Source organism: Coregonus lavaretus (genome assembly GCF_964263955.1).
Source record: "Coregonus lavaretus genome assembly, contig: HAP1_SCAFFOLD_767, whole genome shotgun sequence".
Classification (NCBI taxonomy): Eukaryota; Metazoa; Chordata; class Actinopteri; order Salmoniformes; family Salmonidae; genus Coregonus; species Coregonus lavaretus.
Genome location: NW_028162741.1, coordinates 227203 through 248947, shown reverse-complemented (window position 1 = coordinate 248947; position 21745 = coordinate 227203). Strand labels below are relative to the sequence as shown.

At 46.3% G+C, this 21745-nt stretch overlaps 1 protein-coding gene across 1 annotated transcript in view; it reads left to right on the top strand.

Annotated features, from left to right (window-relative positions):
• Window positions 1–1682: 1682 nt before the first annotated feature.
• Window positions 1683–21745, top strand: part of LOC311118936 (uncharacterized protein) — a gene marked incomplete at both ends in the record, with an annotated part of 31823 nt that continues 11760 nt past the window's right edge. Inside the window, 4 exons of the mRNA XM_084193686.1 lie at window positions 1683–1749; window positions 6339–6485; window positions 8052–8186; window positions 21479–21607. Coding sequence (XP_084049812.1) covers window positions 1683–1749; window positions 6339–6485; window positions 8052–8186; window positions 21479–21607 — 478 coding nt within the window. The remainder of the gene's footprint in view (window positions 1750–6338; window positions 6486–8051; window positions 8187–21478; window positions 21608–21745) is intronic.

Genomic DNA, 21745 nt, shown 5'->3' with positions numbered 1-21745 from the left:
AGTTGGTTAGAGCATGCTCGGAGTACACATCCTGGTAATCCGTCTGGCCCTGCGGCCTTGTGAATGTTGACCTGCTTAAAAGTCTTACTCACATTGGCTACGGAGAGCGTGATCACATAGTCATCCGGATCAGCTGGTGCTCTCATGCATGCTTCAGTGTTGCTTGCCTCGAAGTGAGCATAGAAGTGGTTTAGCTCGTCTGGAAGTCTTGTGTCACTGGGCAGCTTGCGGCTGTGCTTCCCTTTGTAGTCTGTAATAGTTTTCAAGCCCTGCCACATCCGACGAGCGTCAGAGCCGGTGTAGTATGATTCAATCTTAGTCCTGTACTGACTCTTTGCCTGTTTGATGGTTCGTCGGAGGGCATAGCGGGATTTCTTATAAGTGTCCGGGTTAGAGTCCCGCTCCTTGAAAGCGGCAGCTCTACCCTTTAGCTCAGTGCGGATGTTGCCTGTAATCCATGGCTTCTGGTTGGGGTATGTACGTACGGTCACTGTGGGGACGACGTCATCGATGCACTTATTGATGAAAGCCAGTGACTGATGTGGTGTACTCCTCAATGCTATCTGAAGAATCCCAGAACATGTTCCAGTCTTTGCTAGCAAAACAGTCCTGTAGCTTAGCATTGGCTGTAGTCTCAGTTTCATGTCCTTTGGTCGTCTTGTGGACTTCCACATAGAGCCTAAATATTTCACCATGTGATGGGTGAAAAATGAGTTGCGAGAGCTACATTGTTGATTATTTACAGGATCCACCACACAACCTCCAGCTGCACGGCTTCAACCATTTTTGGTTTTGGCCTCCCGAGTGGCGCAGTGGTCTAAGGCACTGCATCGCAGTGCTAGCTGTGCCACTAGAGATTCTGGTTCGAATCCAGGCTCTGTCGTAGCCGGCCGCGACCGGGAGACCCATGGGGCGGCGCACAATTGGCCCAGCGTCGTCCAGGGTAGGGGAGGGAATGGCCGGCAGGGATGTAGCTCAGTTGGTAGAGCATGGCGTTTGCAACGCCAGGGTTGTGGGTTCATTTTACATTTACATTTTAGTCATTTAGCAGACGCTCTTATCCAGAGCGACTTACAGTTAGTGAATACATATTTTTTTATACTGGCCCCCCGTGGGAATCGAACCCACAACCCTGGCGTTGCAAATGCCATGCTCTATCAACTGAGCTACATCCCTGCCGGCCATTCCCTCCCCTACCCTGGACGACGCTGGGCCAATTGTGCGCCGCCCATGAGTCTCCCGGTCGCGGCCGGCTGCGACAGAGCCTGGATTCGAACCAGGATCTAGTGGCACAGTTAGCACTGCGATGCAGTGCCTTAGACCACTGCGCCACTCAGGTTCGATTCCCACGGGGGACCAGTATGAAAAAAAATGTATGCACTCACTAACTGTAAGTCGCTCTGGATAAGAGCGTCTGCTAAATGACTAAAATGTAAATGTAATTTTCCCAATTCACCACACACACCTATTAGTAATGTTTTAGTAATTTCATTAACAATGTACATACACATACCTCCAGTCCCTTACATTACATAATAATAATAATAATAATAATAATAATAATAATAATAATAATAATAATAATAATAATAATAATAATAATAACAATAATAATAGATTGCCGTCAGTCTGTCCATTACATCATCATGAGACTCTGCAGGGTTTCAGTCAGAGTCACAGTAATGAATGAGAATCCCGGACGGTCTGATGAGGCTGGTCGCTCTGATGTCAAAGTCACAGCGTTTGAGGGTGAAGGAGGTTTAGGATCATGAGAAAGATGATTATCTGCTGAATGACTAATGGATGAGGGAGAAGAGAGGTGGATAAGAGTGGAGAGGAGGTGGAGAGGAGAGGAGATGAGAGGTGGAGAGGAGAGAGAGGAGATGAGGAGAGAGAGAGGAGAGGAGAGAGGAGAGTAGACGAGAGGAAATAGGTGGAGAGGGGAGGAGAAGAGAACAGAGGAGAGGAGGTGGAGAGAGGAGGTAGAGAGGTGGAGAGAGAGGAGAGGAGAGAGGTGGAGAGAAGAGGAGAAGAGAACAGAGGAGAGGGGAGGAGAAGAGAATAGAGGAGAGGAGGTGGAGAGAGGAGGTAGAGAGGTGGAGAGAGAGGAGAGGAGAGAGGTGGAGAGAAGAGGAGAAGAGAACAGAGGAGAGGGGAGGAGAAGAGAACAGATGAGAGGAGGTGGAGAGAGGAGGTAGAGAGGTTGAGAGGAGAGGAGAAGAGAACAGAGGAGAGGGGAGGAGAAGAGAACAGAGGAGAGGAGGTGGAGAGAGGAGGTAGAGAGGTGGAGAGGAGAGGAGAAGAGAACAGAGGAGAGGGGAGGAGAAGAGAACAGAGGAGAGGAGGTGGAGAGAGGAGGTAGAGAGGTTGAGAGGAGAGGAGAAGAGAACAGAGGAGAGGGGAGGAGAAGAGAACAGAGGAGAGGAGGTGGAGAGAGGAGGTAGAGAGGTGGAGAGGAGAGGTGGAGATAGAAGCTCCCTGTCCTGCACAGTGCCGTGTGCTATAGGACTGCATGGTACGTCAGAGGGTCCCTGCTCCACACTGGTGTGTGTGTGTGTGTTTGCTCTCCCTGTCCCTCTCTGGCTACCATTAGGACTGCTGTATGGGGGGACAGGGACAAGGGTGGATGTCAGAGGAAGGGTCAGGATAGGGTCATCTCTGGGCGTTTAGAATCACAACGGGGAATGGCTGCAGTATAATGACAGACTGAGGTGAAGCTGTGACCACAGGGCTGATTCATGCCTGGAATACAACTGACAGGATGGTTCTCTTCTCTACTCTGGATGTAATTGACACACTGGGGTCCTGAGTGATGGGCTGTCCAAAGACAATGCCTGAAGAGACACCCGGTAGGGCTAGATGGGTATAGGAGGATAACATTGTGGAGGAAGAAAGGGGAATTTTTGGAATGGAAAGTTTTTGCATTGGATAGCAAAGCTGTTTAAAAGTTAAAGACTACCCCCCTTTGGTGAAATGCACTGTGCTTAGGTGTGACATTTTAAATGAATTAACATGAACATGTTTTTTGTTGTTTTTCCCGCAGTGAGAAGCCTTCAAGGTTTTCCAATGGCAGACAGCATAAACAAAAATATATTGTATGAGATTCAGCAGAATATCACTGCCTGTTCTGTGAAAGAGCTCTCTGAGTGTGGTCATTATGGATAGTCTATCTGAGTACTGTTATTATGGATGGTCTATCTGAGTACTGTTATTATGTTATTATGGATGGTCTGTCTGAGTACTGTTATTATGGATAGTCTATCTGAGTACTGTTATTATGGATGGTCTATCTGAGTACTGTTATTATGTTATTATGGATGGTCTGTCTGAGTACTGTTATTATGGATAGTCTATCTGAGTACTGTTATTATGGATGGTCTGTCTGAGTACTGTTATTATGGATGGTCTGTCTGAGTACTGTTATTATGGATGGTCTGTCTGAGTACTGTTATTATGGATGGTCTGTCTGAGTACTGTTATTATGGATGGTCTATCTGAGTACTGTTATTATGGATGGTATGTCTGAGTACTGTTATTATGTTATTATGGATGGTCTGTCTGAGTACTGTTATTATGGATGGTATGTCTGAGTACTGTTATTATGGATGGTCTATCTGAGTACTGTTATTATGGATGGTATGTCTGAGTACTGTTATTATGTTATTATGGATGGTCTGTCTGAGTACTGTCATTATGGATGGTCTGTCTGAGTACTGTTATTATGGATGGTCTATCTGAGTACTGTTATTATGGATGGTCTGTCTGAGTACTGTTATTATGGATGGTCTATCTGAGTACTGTTATTATGTTATTATGGATGGTCTGTCTGAGTACTGTTATTATGGATGGTATGTCTGAGTACTGTTATTATGTTATTATGGATGGTCTGTCTGAGTACTGTTATTATGTTATTATGGATGGTCTGTCTGAGTACTGTCATTATGGATGGTCTGTCTGAGTACTGTTATTATGTTATTATGGATGGTCTATCTGAGTACTGTCATTATGGATGGTCTATCTGAATACTGTTATTATGGATGGTCTATCTGAGTACTGTCATTATGGATGGTCTATCTGAGTACTGTTATTATGGATGGTCTGTCTGAGTACTGTTATTATGTTATTATGGATGGTCTGTCTGAATACTGTTATTATGGATGGTCTGTCTGAGTACTGTTATTATGTTATTATGGATGGTCTGTCTGAGTACTGTCATTATGGATGGTCTATCTGAGTACTATCATTATGGATGGTCTATCTGAGTACTGTTATTATGGATGGTCTGTCTGAGTACTGTCATTATGGATGGTCAGTCTGAGTACTGTCATTATGGATGGTCTATCTGAGTACTGTTATTATGGATGGTCTGTCTGAGTACTGTCATTATGGATGGTCTATCTGAGTACTGTCATTATGGATGGTCTATCTGAGTACTGTTATTATGTTATTATGGATGGTCTCTATCCCTCCATCTCTCCCTCTATCCCTCCATCTCTCCCTCTATCCCTCCATCTCTCTACCCATCCCTCCATCTCTCTACCCATCCCTCCATCTCTCTACCCATCCCTCCATCTCTCTACCCATCCCTCCATCTCTCTACCCATCCCTCCATCTCTCTACCCATCCCTCCATCTCTCTACCCATCCCTCCATCTCTCTACCCATCCCTCCATCTCTCCCTCCATCCCTCCATCTCTCTACCCATCCCTCCATCTCTCTACCCATCCCTCCATCTCTCCCTCCATCCCTCCATCTCTCCCTCCATCCCTCCATCTCTCTACCCATCCCTCCATCTCTCTACCCATCCCTCCATCTCTCTACCCATCCCTCCATCTCTCTACCCATCCCTCCATCTCTCTACCCATCCCTCCATCTCTCTACCCATCCCTCCATCTCTCTACCCATCCCTCCATCTCTCTACCCATCCCTCCATCTCTCCCTCCATCCCTCCATCTCTCCACCTCATCTCTGCAGTACGTAGGAGTTCCAGACTAGATGAATCTGGTCTTCATAGACCCAGCAGGTTATGGACAGATCTGTTTTATTAATGACGTTATAATGGCTGAAGCCCACTCACATATTCTCTCTCTGTTCTGTCAGAGCAACTTCTAATGAGTGTGGAACAGAGGGGACAGCTTGAAAGAGTGTGGACTTCTGGGAGTTTCAGGAGTGTGTGTGTGTGTTAGACCTATGGACTCTCTTCTAGTTGAATCCCCAGTGAGTACTCAGTTCATCAACCCAGTCCTGCTGAGACGGACTACTTTCCCTCAACACACACACACACACACACACACACACACACACACACACACACGCCATCTCTCCCTGGGACTCTACCGTTCTCCCAACTCTCCATCTCTCCCTGGGACTCTACCGTTCTCCCAACTCTCCATCTCTCCCTGGGACTCTACCGTTCTCCCAACTCTCCATCTCTCCCTGGGACTCTACCGTTCTCCCAACTCTCCATCTCTCCCTGGGACTCTACCGTTCTCCCAACTCTCCATCTCTCCCTGGGACCCTACCTTTCTCCCAACTCTCCATCTCTCCCTGGGACTCTACCTTTCTCCAAACTCTCCATCTCTCCCTGGGACTCTACCGTTCTCCCAACTCTCCATCTCTCCCTGGGACCCTACCTTTCTCCCAACTCTCCATCTCTCCCTCGGACTCTACCGTTCTCCCAACTCAGAGGGAAGAGGGAAGAGGAAGGAGGAAAAGCTATCTATCTCTCTTTCTTTCACTCTTTCTCTCTCTTCCATTCACAAATCCTTTAGAAACGATAGTGTATAGAGTTAGTTGCTGGGTAATCTCTTTTCACAGCCGTGGAGGCCACAGATTAGTTACTGAGCGGTATCCCTGTATTTCCTGGCCCCTCCAGGTGTGGAGGCCACAGATTAGTTACTGAGCGGTATCCCTGTATTTCCTGGCCCCTCCAGGTGTGGAGGCCACAGATTAGTTACTGAGCGGTATCCCTGTATTTCCTGGCCCCTCCAGGTGTGGAGGCCACAGATTAGTTACTGAGCGGTATCCCTGTATTTCCTGGCCCCTCCAGGTGTGGAGGCCACAGATTAGTTACTGAGCGGTATCCCTGTATTTCCTGGCCCCTCCAGGTGTGGAGGCCACAGATTAGTTACTGAGTGGTATCCCTGTATTTCCTGGCCCCTCCAGGTGTGGAGGCCACAGATTAGTTACTGAGCGGTATCCCTGTATTTTCTGGCCCCTCCAGGTGTGGAGGCCACAGATTAGTTACTGAGCGGTATCCCTGTGTTTCCTGGCCCCTCCAGGTGTGGAGGCCCCAGATTAGTTACTGAGCGGTATCCCTGTGTTTCCTGGCCCCTCCAGGTGTGCACTGTGACGGTGTGTGTGTGGAGGGCCGATGGGGCCCAGACTGCTCCTACTCCTGTACCTGTGAGAACGGAGGCTCCTGCTCACCAGAGGACGGAACGTGTGTGTGTGCTCCCGGATACAGAGGCACCTCCTGCAGACGCAGTAAGAGAACAACAACCCACACGCACATACGCCTGCACACACACACACACACACACACACACACACACACACACACACACTAACACTCTTACTCAGTCACTCAGTCACTCACTCACCCTCTCTCTCACACACACACACGATAATCAGCAGCTAGTGAAGTGAAATGGCCTCTCTGACATGTGTGTATTTGCATATGTGTTCCTACATATACTTATGTGTGTGTGAGCCTACGTAAATGTCTGTCTGTGTGTGAGCCTACATAAATGTCTGTGTATGTGAGCCTACGTAAATGTCTGTGTGTGTGAGCCTACGTAAATGTCTGTGTGTGTGAGCCTACGTAAATGTCTGTGTGTGTGAGCCTACGTACATTTGTCTGACCTGTAAACCCCTCCTCTCATTACACTGAGACAGAGCAGGAAGGAAACATCAGTCTGACCTGTAAACCCCTCCTCTCATTACACTGAGACAGAGCAGGAAGGAAACATCAGTCTGACCTGTAAACCCCTCCTCTCATTACACTGAGACAGAGCAGGAAGGAAACATCAGTCTGACCTGTAAACCCCTCCTCTCACCACTTAGAGAAACATCAATGCAAACTAATTAAGAGCTTAAGGAAGACATATGGCCTGAGTGGCACAGGCTGCTTCCCCAATGGCACCCTATTCCCTATATAGTGCACAATACCCAATGGGCCCTATATAGTGCACTATACCCAATGGGCCCTATATAGTGCACTATAGTGCCATTTGGGATGCTGGCAGCCTCAGTGAAGGAGGACAAAGCTAAGCTAACTAAGTGTTCTGTTCCTTCAGTACAGAGGATTACAATAGAGAGCAGAGTGGGTTGTCAAAGGGTTTTTCTTCCCTGGCTTCAGACTTTACCTCATGTGAACCTGAAAGAGGAACGGAGAGGAGAGGAGGAGAGGGGAGAGGAGAGGAGAGGAGAGGAGAGGAGAGGAGAGGAGAGGAGAGGAGAGGAGAGGAGAGGAGAGGAGAGGAGAGGAGAGGAGAGGAGAGGAGAGGAGAGGAGAGGAGAGGAGAGGAGAGGAGAGGACGGGAGGGGAGGGGAGAGGAGGGGAGGGGAGAGGAGAGGAAAGGAGAGGAACGGAGAGGAGAGGAGAGGAGAGGAGAGGAGAGGAGAGGAGAGGAGAGGAGAGGAGAGGAGAGGAGAGGAGAGGAGAGGAGAGGAGAGGAGAGGAGAGGAGAGGAGAGGAGAGGAGAAATTGGAAATAGGAAATGCCATGAGAGTTTGAGTGTTTAATGTTATCTTTGGTGTGTAGTGTCCGGAAGTGTCCGGTAGTGTCCGGAAGTGTCCGGTAGTGTCCGGAAGTGTCCGGTAGTTCTGGTAGTGTCCGGTAGTGTCCGGTAGTGTCCGGAAGTGTCCGGAAGTGTCCGGTAGTGTCCTGAAGTGTCCGGTAGTGTCCGGAAGTGTCCGGTAGTTCTGGTAGTGTCTTAGCTTTGTATCCGTGGTTGTCTCAGAAATTAAGTACACACATACACCCCCCCACACACACACACAACACACACCTACACACACACCCACTCACCCTGTCCCCTGGGTTTTCAGTCTGTTCTCCAGGGTTCTATGGCCAGCGCTGCAGTCAGTCCTGTCCTCAGTGTATCCACAGCGATGGTCCCTGTCACCACATCGCAGGGCACTGTGAGTGTCTGTCAGGATTCTGTGGCTCTCTGTGTAACCAAGGTAAGTTTCTCTACTCTCTCTACTCTCTCTGCTCTCTCTGCTCGCTCTGCTTCAAACCACTTTCCACCAGTCGCTGTTCTTTCTGCTCAAACCCCTTAGAGTCTCTGTTCTCTGTCTCTAGACCTGATATGACTATTGGGAGATAGGACATCATTCTCTGTTCTCTGTCTCTAGACCTGATATGACTATTGGGAGATAGGACATACGTCTCTGTTCTCTGTCTCTAGACCTGATATGACTATTTGGAGATAGGACATACGTCTCTGTTCTCTGTCTCTAGACCTGATATGACTATTTGGAGATAGGACATAAGTCTCTGCTCTCTGTCTCTAGACCTGATATGACTATTTGGAGATAGGACATAAGTCTCTGCTCTCTGTCTCTAGACCTGATATGACTATTTGGAGATAGGACATAAGTCTCTGCTCTCTGTCTCTAGACCTGATATGACTATTTGGAGATAGGACATAAGTCTCTGCTCTCTGTCTCTAGACCTGATATGACTATTTGGAGATAGGACATAAGTCTCTGTTCTCTCTGTTTTCACTCAGCCTCAAACCACTTTCCACTAGCCTGGACGCCAGAAAGTTTGTACTTTAGCCAACTCATTTGTCCTACCTACAACATTAATTTGTCCTTTTTGTACGTTCAATAGATATATCAACACAGCATTACTTATTTACACAGTGTTACATTCTGAACTACATTCAGTCATAAACCTGAAGCTGGGTCTCCTCCACGTCACAAGACAAGGAGCTGATGCACATCTTCAAGTCTCAGCCAAGGTTATTCATCTGGAGTGTGTTGCTTAATCACGGAACCATCTGTTGGGACATAGATCTATTAGGACATAGATATGTTAATATGACATAGATCTATTAGGATATAGATCTATTAGGACATAGATATGTTAATATGACATAGATCTATTAGGATATAGATCTATTAGGACATAGATTTGTTTAAATGACATAAATCTGTTAATAGGACATAGATCTGTTCTGACATAGATCTGTTCTGACATAGATCTGTTGAGACATAGATATGTCATAACATAGATCTGTTATGACCGTTCCTCTCCCCTGCCTGGTCCACGGTGCTACAAAGCCTATAGAGTGGTGAGGAGGAGGAGCTCTGAGGACCCTTTGTGTCCCGAAGTCATTTAGCCATTCATTGTAGTCATCTGCGATCTGTACAGTTGCTATTTTCTAAAGTTTTCTCATGTCAGATAACTCGTGACTCCTGGATTAGTCATTATATTAACAACAAATACGATGGTCAGTTTAAAAAAAGGTTAAGGGTACAAGACTGTGTACGTATCTGGCTGTGTTGGCAAAATCACTACATTTCCCATGGAGCCAAGGGGGGAGTGGCTACCCGTTGTCACAGTTCCTAAGACCAGTCAGAAACGTCTAGCTAACCCTACGCCAATGGCACCGACCAGTCAGAAACGTCCAGCTAACCCTACGCCAATGGCACCGACCAGTCAGAAACGTCCAGCTAACCCTACGCCAATGGCGCCGGTGAATCTCAAAACTGAACTTGGACCCGCGTTAAGTAGCAATGATGTCCTTCGCCGCCGCCGTCGTCTTACAAATCAAATCAAATCAAATGTTATTTGTCACATACACGTGTTATAGCAGATGTTATTGCGGGTGTAGCGAAATGCTTGTGCTTCTAGCTCCGACAGTGCAGTAATATCTAACAAGTTATATCTAACAATTTCACAACATATACCCAATACACATTAATCTAAGTAAGGAATGGAATTTAAGAATATATACATATATGGACAAGCAATGACAGAGCGGCATGGACTAAGATACAGTAGAATATTATAGAATACAGTATATACATATGAGATATGCAAGATATGTAAACATTATTAAAGTGACTAGTGTTCCATTTCTTAAAGTGGCCAGTGATTTCAATAGGCAGCAGCAGTCTCTAATGTGCTAGTGATGGCTATTTAACAGTCTGATGGCCTTGATATAGAAGCTGTTTTTCATTCTCTCGGTCCCAGCTTTGATGCACCTGTACTGACCTCACCTTCTGGATGATAGCGGGGTGAACAGGCAGTGGCTCGGGTGGTTGATGTCCTTGATGATCTTTTTGGCCTTCCTCTGACATCGGGTGCTGTAGGTGTCTTGGAGGGCAGGTAGTTTGCCCCCGGTAATGCGTTCGGCAGACCGCACCACCCTCTGGAGAGCCCTGCAGTTGCGGGCGGTGCAGTTGCCATACCAGGCGATGATACAGCCCGACAGGATGCTCTCAATTGTGCATCTGTAAAAGTTTGTGAGGGTTTTAGGTGCCAAGACAAATGTATTCAGCCTCCTGAGGTTGAAGAGGCTCTGTTGCACCTTCTTCACCACACTGTCTGCGTGGGTGGACCATTTCAGTTTGTCAGTGATGTGTACGCCAAGGAACTTGAAGCTTTCCACCTTCTCCACTGCGGTCCCGTCGATGTGGATAGGGGGGTGCACCCTCTGCTGTTTCCTGAAGTCCACGATCATCTCCTTTGTTTTGTTGACGTTGAGTGAGAGGTTATTTTCCTGGCACCACACTCCCAGAGCCCTCACCTCCTCCCTGTAGGCTGTCTCGTCATTGTTGGTAATCAAGCCTACTACTGTTGTGTCATCTGCAAACTTGATGATGGAGTTGGAGGTGTGCTTGGCCACGCAGTCATGGGTGAACAGGGAGTACAGGGGGGGGGCTGAGCACGCACCCTTGTGGGGCCCCAGTATTGAGGATCAGCGAAGTGGAGATGTTGTTTCCTACCTATGGTGTTGAACGCTGAGCTATAGTCAATGAATAGCATTCTTACATAGGTATTCCTCTTGTCCAGATGGGATAGGGCAGTGTGCAGTGTGATGGCGATTGCATCGTCTGTGGATGTATTGGGACGGTAAGTAAATTGAAGTGGGTCTAGGGTGACAGGTAAGGCAGAGGTGATATGATCCTTGACTAGTCTCTCAAAGCACTTCATGATGACAGAGGTGAGTGCTACAGGGCGATAGTCATTTAGTTCAGTTACCTTTGCTTTCTTGGGTACAGGAACAATGGTGGCCATCTTGAAGCATGTGGGAACAGCAGACTGGGAAAGGGAGATATTGAATATGTCCATAAACACACCAGCCAGCTGGTCTGCGCATGCGCTGAGGACGCGGCTAGGGATGCCGTCTGGGCCGGCAGCCTTGCAGGGGTTAACATGCTTAAATGACTTACTCACGTCGGCCACAGAGAAGGAGAGGCCACAGTCCTTGGTAGTGGGCCGCGTCGGTGGCACTGTGTTATCCTCAAAGCGGGCGAAGAAGGTGTTTAGCTTGTCTGGAAGCGAGACGTCGGTGTCGGCGACGTGGCTGGTTTTCCTTTTGTAGTCCGTGATTGTCTGTAGACCCTGCCACATACGTCTCGTGCGACAGATATCTCAAACCAGTCATGACTATTCAACAAAACAATGAAACAATACATAATTTTTTAGTTTTTGTTTCCAGCAAATGTCTTAGTTACGTGATTGTAGTTTTTAACTTTTGAAGTTGAGGGGGCAGTATTTGTGAAGTTTGGCAATGAGGACAAAAACTAGCATAGTTCAGCTAGCTAGCTAGTTTAGCCAGCTAGTTTAGCCAGCTAGTTTAGCCAGCTCGGGCCCACTAAGCTAATTCAGATTGTAGTTTTTATGCCCTGATATCAGGAGCTGGCGGTGAAAAGACTCCTCCTCCTCACCACGGTAGACTCCTCCTCCTCACCACGGTAGACTCCTCCTCCTCACCACGGTAGACTCCTCCTCCTCACCACGGTAGGCTCCTCCTCCTCACCACAGTAGACTCCTCCTCCTCACCACGTAGACTCCTCCTTCTCACCACGTAGACTCCTCCTCCTCACCATGGTAGACTCCTCCTCCTCACCATGGTAAACTCCTCCTTCTCACCACGGTAGACTCCTCCTTCTCACCACGGTAGACTTCTCCTCCTCACCACGGTAGACTCCTCCTCCTCACCACGGTAGACTCCTCCTCCTCACCATGGTAGACTCCTCCTCCTCACCACTCTATATAAAGTCTCATCCAGATTTAAAATACATATTAATTTTCCTAATAATGAAATTAGAAATGAATTAGAAAGAGGCAATGGGCAGATATAGAATTCACTTTCATGCCCTTCCCAGCCATAGAGATCCTATTAAATTACTAGAGGGGCTATGTCATAACCCTTCCCAGCCCTGTCTCATAAATATAAGGACTAATATGTTAAAACAGGGCTTTTATAAATGGTGCTCGTTTGTCAAGACCTTAATTAAGGGCTAGTTCAGTCACTCGGCAGTTGCCTCTGAAAATGTTTGGCTTTTTAGGTCTACGTCAGTGGTCTCTCGTCCAATACAAGACCTTCTGAGACGTTTTAATCTTCCTGTTGAAGTATGAAAGTTTGAGATTAATTGTGGGTTTAAATCTAATGCTCACATGCAGATGCAAGATCATGTTTGAGGGGCTTGAAAGAGCACTTCAGAGGAAGACAGCAGCAAAACCCTGAAATAGAATTAGACAAGAGTAAGAAGAGAGAGAAATGAAAACTCCAAATATCCTTGATGGCAGTTAGACTTCCCTCTCTTCCTCCTCCTCCTCCTCCTCCTCCTCCTCTGACCTAATCCTCCCCCTCCTCCTCCTCTTCCTCCTCCTCTGACCTAATCCTCCCTCCTCCTCCTCCACCTCCTCCTCCTCTTCCTCTTCCTCCTCCTCTGACCTAATCCTCCTCTTCCCCCTCCTCTTCCTCATCCTCTTCCTCCTCCTCTTCCTCCTCCTCTGACCTAATCCTCCTCTTCCTCCTCTTCCTCCTCCTCTGACCTAATCCTCCTCCTCCTCTTCCTCTGCCTCTTCCTCCTCCTCCTCTTCCTCCTCTTCCTCCTCCTCCTCCTCCTCCTCTTTTCTCTGCCAAAAGAAACTTTTCTTTCAACATTCGGATTCATTTATCAGTTTGTTCTAACAGAGTCCCTATCCTTGTGTGGCGGTCCCCCCTCCCTTCCCTGGCAGGTTAAAACACTGTTCATTCCTGGTGAAAGAATAGCCTGCCCAAGGTTCTGTTCCAAGGTTCCGTAGGTTCCAAATGGAATCTTAAATTAAAGAGAGGACAGTGGTGGGGGGGGGGGGGGGCAGGTGAAATATTCATTGTCATTAAAAATGCACAGTCAAGCTGCAGTGTTAATGCTGACCCTACCCTATCCTACATTAACCATTCTGCACCGCATCTACAGGCTGGACAGACGGATCATTGGAGAAGCTCAATAAATCACTGGCTGAGTCCCAGGGTCCACAGGGCTCTGGTCGACAGTAGTGCACTATAGAGGGAATAGGGTGCCATTTGGGATGCAGACTAGATCGTCTTCTTTAGAGGCCGTGGATTAGAAATGAACCCTTTAAAACGCCCGCATGACCTCCTCCTTCCTGTTCTTTTTATTTATATAGCACTTAGCAGACGCCTCTATCAACAGAAACGTAGAGTACAGTCAGTGGATGCATTTTACCTGGATGTTTATTTAACCTTTATGTGTGTGTGTGTGGGTCCCTGTGGGAATTGAACCCACATCCACGACCTTGGTGTTGTTGATGCCACACAGAACTGCATCTTCTCTGATGTAAGGTAGATAATGGATTGGATATATATAGTTATTTCCATATGTTCAAAATAGATGAGAAATGGTTTTGGTACATGTTGTAGGCTACATTCTGTAGAGGATGTTTCAGTATGATGTGCTTCGATACTGTGAGTCATAGTACTGTTTGTCGGTTAGTCTCCATGACGTGTGTGTGTGTGTGTGTGTGTGTGTGTGTGTGCATACATCTCTGTGTATCCCTCCTTCATATTTAACGTGTGTGTGTGTGTGTGTGTGTGTGTGAATGTGTGTGTATGTACAGTGCATTCGGAAAGTATTCAGACCCCTTGACTTTTTCCACATTTTGTTACGTTACAGCCTTATTCTAAAATGGATTCAATATTTTTTCCCCCTCATCAATCTACACACAATACCCCATAATGACAAAGCAAAAACTGGTTTTTAGACATTTTTGCAAATGTATAAACAATAAAACCGGAAATACCTTATTTACATAAGTATTCAGACCCTTTGCTATGAGACTCGAAATTGAGCTCAGGTACATCATGTTTCCATTGATCATTTATTTTATTTTTTTATTTAACCTTTATTTAACCAGGTAAGCCAGTTGAGAACAAGTTCTCATTTACAACTGCGACCTGGCCAAGATAAAGCAAAGCAGTGCGATAAAAACAACACAGAGTTACATATGGGGTAAAAAACATAAAGTAAAAAATACAACAGAAAATATATATACAGTGTGTGCAAATGTAGCAAGTTATGGAGGTAAGGCAATAAATAGGCTATAGTGCAAAATAATTACAATAGTATTAACACTGGAATGCTAGATGTGCAAGAGATTATGTGCAAATAGAGATACTGGGGTGCAAAAGAGCAAAATAAATAACAATATAGGGATGAGGTAGTTGGGTGGGCTAATTTCAGATGGGCTGTGTACAGGTGCAGTGATCGGTAAGGTGCTCTGACAACTGATGCTTAAAGTTAGTGAGGGAGATAAGAGTCTCCAGCTTCAGAGATTTTTGCAATTCGTTCCAGTCATTGGCAGCAGAGAACTGGAAGGAATGGCGGCCAAAGGAGGTGTTGGCTTTGGGAATGACCAGTGAGATATACCTGCTGGAGCGCAGACTACGGGTGGGTGCTGCTATGGTGACCAATGAGCTAAGATAAGGCGGGGATTTGCCTAGCAGTGATTTATAGATGGCCTGGAGCCAGTGGGTTTGACGACGAACATGTAGTGAGGACCAGCCAACAAGAGCGTACAGGTCACAGTGGTGGGTAGCGTATGGGGCTTTGGAGACAAAACGGATGGCACTGTGATAGACTACATCCAATTTGCTGAGTAGAGTGTTGGAGGCTATTTTGTAAATGACATCGCCGAAGTCAAGGATCGGTAGGATAGTCAGTTTTACGAGGGCATGTTTGGCAGCATGAGTGAAGGAGGCTTTGTTGCGAAATAGGAAGCCGATTCTAGATTTAACTTTGGATTGGAGATTCTTTATGTGAGTCTGGAAGGAGAGTTTACAGTCTAACCAGACACCTAGGTATTTGTAGTTGTCCACATCAGACCCGTCAAGAGTGGTGATTCTAGTCGGGTGGGCGGGTGCCAGCAGCGTTCCATTGAAAAGCATGCATTTAGTTTTACTAGTGTTTAAGAGCAGTTGGAGGCTACTGAAGGAGTGTTGTATGGCATTGAAGCTCGTTTGGAGGTTTGTTAACACAGTGTCCAATGAAGGGCCAGATGTATACAAAATGGTGTCGTCTGCATAGAGGTGGATCTGAGAGTCACCAGCAGCAAGAGCGACGTCATTTTAAATACACGGAGAAAAGTGTCGGCCCAAGAATTGAACCCTGTGGCACCCCCATAGAGACTGCCATAGGTCCAGACAACAGGCCCTCCGATTTGACACACTGAACTCTATCTGAGAAGTAGTTGGTGAACCAGGCGAGGCAGTCATTTGAGAAACCAAGGCTATTTAGTCTGCCAATAAGAATGCGGTGGTTGACAGAGTCGAAAGCCTTGGCCAGGTCGATGAAGACGGCTGCACAGTACTGTCTATTATCAATCGCGGTTATAATATCGTTTAGGACCTTGAGCGTGGCTGAAGTGCACCCATGACCAGCTCGGAAACCGGATTGCATAGCGGAGAAGGTACGGTGGTATTCGAAATGGTCAGTGATCTGTTTGTTAACTTGGCTTTCAAATACTTTCGAAAGGCAGGGCAGGATGGATATAGGTCTGTAGCAGTTTGGATCTAGAGTGTCACCCCCTTTGAAGAGGGGGATGACCGCGGCAGCTTTCCAATCTCTGGGGATCTCAGACGTTGTGAAAGAGAGGTTGAACAGACTAGTAATAGGGGTTGCGACAATTTCGGCGGCTAGTTTTAGAAAGAAAGGGTCCAGATTGTCTAGCCCAGCTGATTTGTAGGGGTCCAGATTTTGCAGCTCTTTCAAAACGTCAGCTGTCTGAATTTGTGTGAAGGAGAAGCGGGGGGGGGGCATGGGCAAGTTTCAGCGGAGGGTGCAGAGTTGGTGGCCGGGGTAGTGGTAGCCAGATGGAAAGCCTGGCCAGCTGTAGCAAAATGCTTGTTGAAATTCTCGATGATTGTAGATTTATCGGTGGTGATAGTGTTTCCTAGCCTCAGTGCAGTGGGCAACTGGGAGGAAGTGCTCTTATTCTCCATGGACTTTACAGTGTCCCAAAACTTTTTGGAGTTAGTGCTACAGGATGCAAATTTCTGTTTGAAAAAGTTTGCCTTTGCTTTCCTGACTGCTTGTGTATATTGGTTCCTAACTTCCCTGAAAAGTTGCATATCGCGGGGGCTATTTGATGCTAATGCAGTACGCCACAGGATGTTTTTGTGCTGGTCAAGGGCAGTCAAGTCTGAGGAGAACCAGGGGCTATATCGGTTCTTAGTTCTGTATTTTTTGAATGGGGCATGTTTATTTAAGATTGAGAGGAAATTACTTTTAAGGAACAACCAGGCATCCTCTACTGACGGAATGAGATCTATATCCATCCAGGATACCTGGGCCAGGTCAATTAGGAAGGCCTGCTCGCTAAAGTGTTTTAGGGAGCGTTTGACAGTGATGAGGGGTGGTCGTTTGACCGCGGACCCATTACGGACGCAGGCAATAAGGCAGTGATCGCTGAGATCCTGGTTGAAGACAGCTGAGGTGTATTTAGAGGGTATGTTAGTCAGGATGATATCTATGAGGGTACCCATGTTTACGGATTTAGGGTTGTACCTGGTAGGTTCGTTGATAATTTGCGTGAGGTTGAGGGCATCTAGTTTGGATTGTAGGATGGCCGGGGTATTAAGCATATCCCAATTTAGGTCACCAAGCAGTACGAACTCTGAGGATAAATGGGGGGCAATCAATTCACATATGGTGTCCAGGGCACATCTGGGGGCTGAGGGGGGTCTGTAGCAAGCGGCAACAGTGAGAGACTTATTTCTGGAAAGGTGGATTTTTAGAAGTAGAAGCTCAAACTGTTTGGGCACAGACCTGGATAGTATGATAGAGCTCTGCAGGCTATCTCTACAGTAGATTGCAACTCCACCCCCTTTGGCAGTTCTATCTAGACGGAAAATGTTATAGTTGGGGATGGAAATTTCAGAATTTTTGGTGGCCTTCCTGAGCCAGGATTCAGACACTGCTAGAACATCAGGGTTGGCGGAGTGTGCTAACGCAGTGAATAACTCAAACTTAGGAAGTAGACTTCTGATGTTTACGTGCAAGAAACCAAGACTTTTGCGATTACAGAAGTCAGCAAATGATAGCGCCTGGGGAGTAGGAGTGATACTGAGGGCTGCAGGGCCTGGGTTAGCCTCTACATCACCAGAGGAACAGAGGAGGAGTAGAATAATGATACGGCTAAAGGCTTTAAGAACTGGTCTTCTAGTGCGTTGGGTACATAGAATAAAGGGGGCAGATTTCCGGGTGTTGTAGAAAAGATTCAGGGCATTATGTACAGACAAGGATATGGAAGGATATGAGTAAAGTGGGGGTAAACCTAAGCGTTGGGTAACAATGAAAGAGATAGTATCACTAGAGGCATCAATTGAGTCGGTCTCTGCGTGTATGGGGGGTGGGACAAAGGAGCTATCTAAGGCATGTTTAGCTGGGCTGGGGGATCTACAGTGAAATAGTACAATTAGAAATAACCGAAACAACAATAAGCTAACCATGTTTGGGCTGAGGCTAAACATAAACAGGATGTAGTACCGTAAAAAGGAACAGTCCAGCAGACATCAGCTGTATAGCTGAGTTATCATAAGGTCCGGTGAACAGCAATAGGATAGTTCGTAGGCTGCTAAAGCACTAGCAGGTAAGAGGCCACGGCTAGCGTGTGCTAGCGGGCCGGGGCTAGCAGATGGAATCTTCGTGGTCGACGTCGTCGTAACCACATCAGACGATTTCGTCGGCAGACCAGTCGTGTAGGATCGGCGGGGCTCCGTGTCAACACTAGGTGGTCCCGTTTGGTTGACAGAGAGGTAGATAGCCGGGAGATGGGCCTAGCTCAGGATGATTAGCCAGACCACAGCGTCCATTTAGTTGAAGCTAGCTGGTAGCGATGAATCCGGAGTTAAAGGTCCAGTGATTCAGTGATTCCGGCAGAAAAACTGATATGTTCTGGGTCGATAACGCGCTGTGCAGACTGGCCGAATATCCGGTGATTAATATCCAGTGATTAAATTAATCCCGCATAAAAAAAATCCAATGTTCTGGGTGAAATACCGCTAACTGTGGCTAATAGCAAGTAGCTAGTTAGCTGGCTAGCTGGCTAGCTAGTTTCAACTGGAGATTCTATATAGAAGGTAAGTCAATAATAGAATCCGTTCCACATTGAGTGAGGCGGGTTGCAGGAAAGTATATTTTGTAGAAGGATGAAAAGTCTGATAGGGAAATATGTACGAAAAAAAATAAATAATAATAATAAATAAAACAGGGTATTTACAGGCTATTTACAGACACACGACAAAAACAGAACTGCACTACTTCGCCATCTTGGATTATTCATCCTTGAGATGTTTCTACAACTTGATTGGAGTCTACCTGTGGTCAATTCAATTGATTGGACATGATTTGGAAAGGCACACACCTGTCTATATAAGGTCCCACAGTTGACAGTGCATGTCAGAGCAAAAACCAAGCCATGAGGTCAAAGGAATTGTCCGTAGAGCTCCGAGACAGGATTGTGTCGAGGCACAGATCTGGGGAAGGGTACCAAAAAATGTCTGCAGCATTGAAGGTCTCCAAGAACACAGTGGCCTCCATCATTCTTAAATGGAAGAAGTTTGGAACCACCAAGACTCTTCCTAGAGCCAAACTGAGCAATCGGGGAAGAAGGGCCTTGGTCAGAGAGGTGACCAATAACCCAATGGTCACTCTGACAAAGCTCCAGAGTTCCTCTGTGGAGATGGGAAAACCTTCCAGAAGGACAACCATCTCTGCAGCACTCCACCAATCAGGCCTTTATGGTAGAGTGGCCAGACAGAAGCCACTCCTCAGTAAAAGGCACATGACAACCAGCTTGGAGTTTGCCAAAAGGCACCTAAAGACTCTCAGACCATGAGAAACAAGATTCTCTGGTCTGATGAAACCAATATTGAATGCCAAGCGTCACATCTGGAAGAAACCTGGCACCATCCCTACGGTGAAGCATGGTAGTGGCAGCATCATGCTGGGGGGATGTTTTTCAGCGGCAGGGACTGGGAGACTAGTTAGGATCGAGGGAAATATGAACAGAGCAAAGTACAGAGAAATCCTTGATGAAAACCTGCTACAGTGCGCTCAGGACCTCAGACTGGGGCGAAGGTTCACCTTCCAACAGGACAACGACCCTAAACACACAGCCAAGACAATGCAGGAGTTGCTTGGGGACAAGTCTCTGAATGTCCTTGAGTGGCCCAGCCAGAGCCCGGACTTGAGCCCGATCTAACATCTCTGGAGAGACCTGAAAATAGCTGTGCAGCGACGCTCCCCATCCAACCTGACAGAGCTTGACAGGATCTGCAGAGAGGAATGGGAGAAACTCCCCAAATACAGGTGTGCCAAGCTTGTAGCGTCATAACCAATAATTCTCGAGGCTGTAATCGCTGCCAAAGGTGCTTCAACAAAGTACTGAGTAAAGGGTCTGAATACTTATGTAAATAAGGTATTTCTGTTTTTTATTTTTAATACATTTGCAAAAAATGTCTAAAATCTGTTTTCGCTTTGTCATTATGGGGTATTGTGTGTAGATTGATGAGGACAATGTTTTATATAATCCATTTTAGAATAAAGCTGTAACGTGACAAAATGTGGAAGAAGTCTGAATACTTTCTGGAAGCACTGTATATGTATAGTTGTTATATATACAGTACCAGTCAAAAGTTTTAGAACACCTACTCATTCAAGGGTTTTTCTTTATTTTTTACTCTTTTCTACATTGTAGAATAATAGTGAAGACATCAAAACTATGAAATAACACATATGGAATCATGTAGTAACCCAAAAAGTGCTAAAAAAATCTGAATATATTTTATATTTGAGATTTTTCAAATAGCCACCCTTTGCCTTGATATAATATAATAAATATAATAATATAATATGCCATTTAGCAGACGCTTTTATCCAAAGCGACTTACAGTCGTGCGTGCATACATTTTTGTGTATGGGTGGTCCCGGGGATCGAACCCACTACCTTGGCGTTACAAGCGCCGTGCTCTACCAGCTGAGCTACAGAGGACCACAGCTTTGCACACTCTTGGCATTCTTTCAACCAGCTTCATGAAGTAGTCACCTGGAATGCATTTCAATTAACAGGTGTGCCTTGTTAAAAGTTAATTTGTGGAATTTCTTTATTTCTTAATTTGTTTGAGTCAATCAGTTGTGTTGTGACAAGGTAGGGGTGGTATACAGAAGATAGCCCTATTTTTGGTTCCAACCGCTGTGTCTTTGTGAGACGCAGAGTAGGTGAACGGATGATCTCCACATGTGTGGTTCTCACCGTGAAGAATGGAGGAGGAGGTGTGATGGTGTGGGGTGCTTTGCTGGTGATACTGTCAGTGATTTATTTGGAATTCAAGGCACACTTAACCAGCATGGCTACCACAGCATTCTGCAGCGATACGCCATCCCAGCTGGTTTGCAGTTAGTGGGACTATCATTTGTTTTTCAACAGGAGAATGACCCAACACACCTCCAGGCTGTGTAAGGGCTATTTGACCAAGATGGAGAGTGATGGAGTGCTGCATCAGATGACCTGGCCTCCACAATCCCCCGACCTCAACCCAATTGAGATGGTTTGGGATGAGTTGGACCGCAGAGTGAAGGAAAAGCAGCCAACAAGTGCTCAGCATATGTGGGAACTCCTTCAAGACTGTTGGAAAAGCATTCCTCATGAAGCTGGTTGAGAGAATGCCAAGCGTGAGCAAAGCTGTCATCAAGGCAAAGGGTGGCTACTTTGAAGAATCTCAAATATAAAATATATTTAGATTTGTTTAACACTTTTTTGGTTACTACATGATTCCATATGTGTTATTTCATAGTTTTGATGTCTTCACTATTATTCTACAATGTAAAAAATAGTAATAATAAAGAAAATCCCTTGAATGAGTAGGTGTATCCAAACTTTTGACTGGTACGGTATTGATAGTTATATATGGTTTGAATACATTCTGAATGCACTGTGTGTGTGTCAGTGTGTCCCAGTGGCAGGTATGGGAAGGGCTGTGCTGAGGTGTGTATGTGTACCAACAACGGGACCTGTAACCCCATCGATGGCTCCTGTCAGTGCTACCCAGGATGGATCGGAGAGGACTGCTCTAAGGGTAGGAGCTCCCTGACCAAGAAACTACTACTCTCTCTCTCTCTGTCTCTCTCTCTCTCTCTCTCTGTCTCTCTCTCTCTCTCTCTCTCTCTCTCTCTGTCTCTCGGTCTCTCTCTCTCTCTCTCTATCTCTCTCTCTC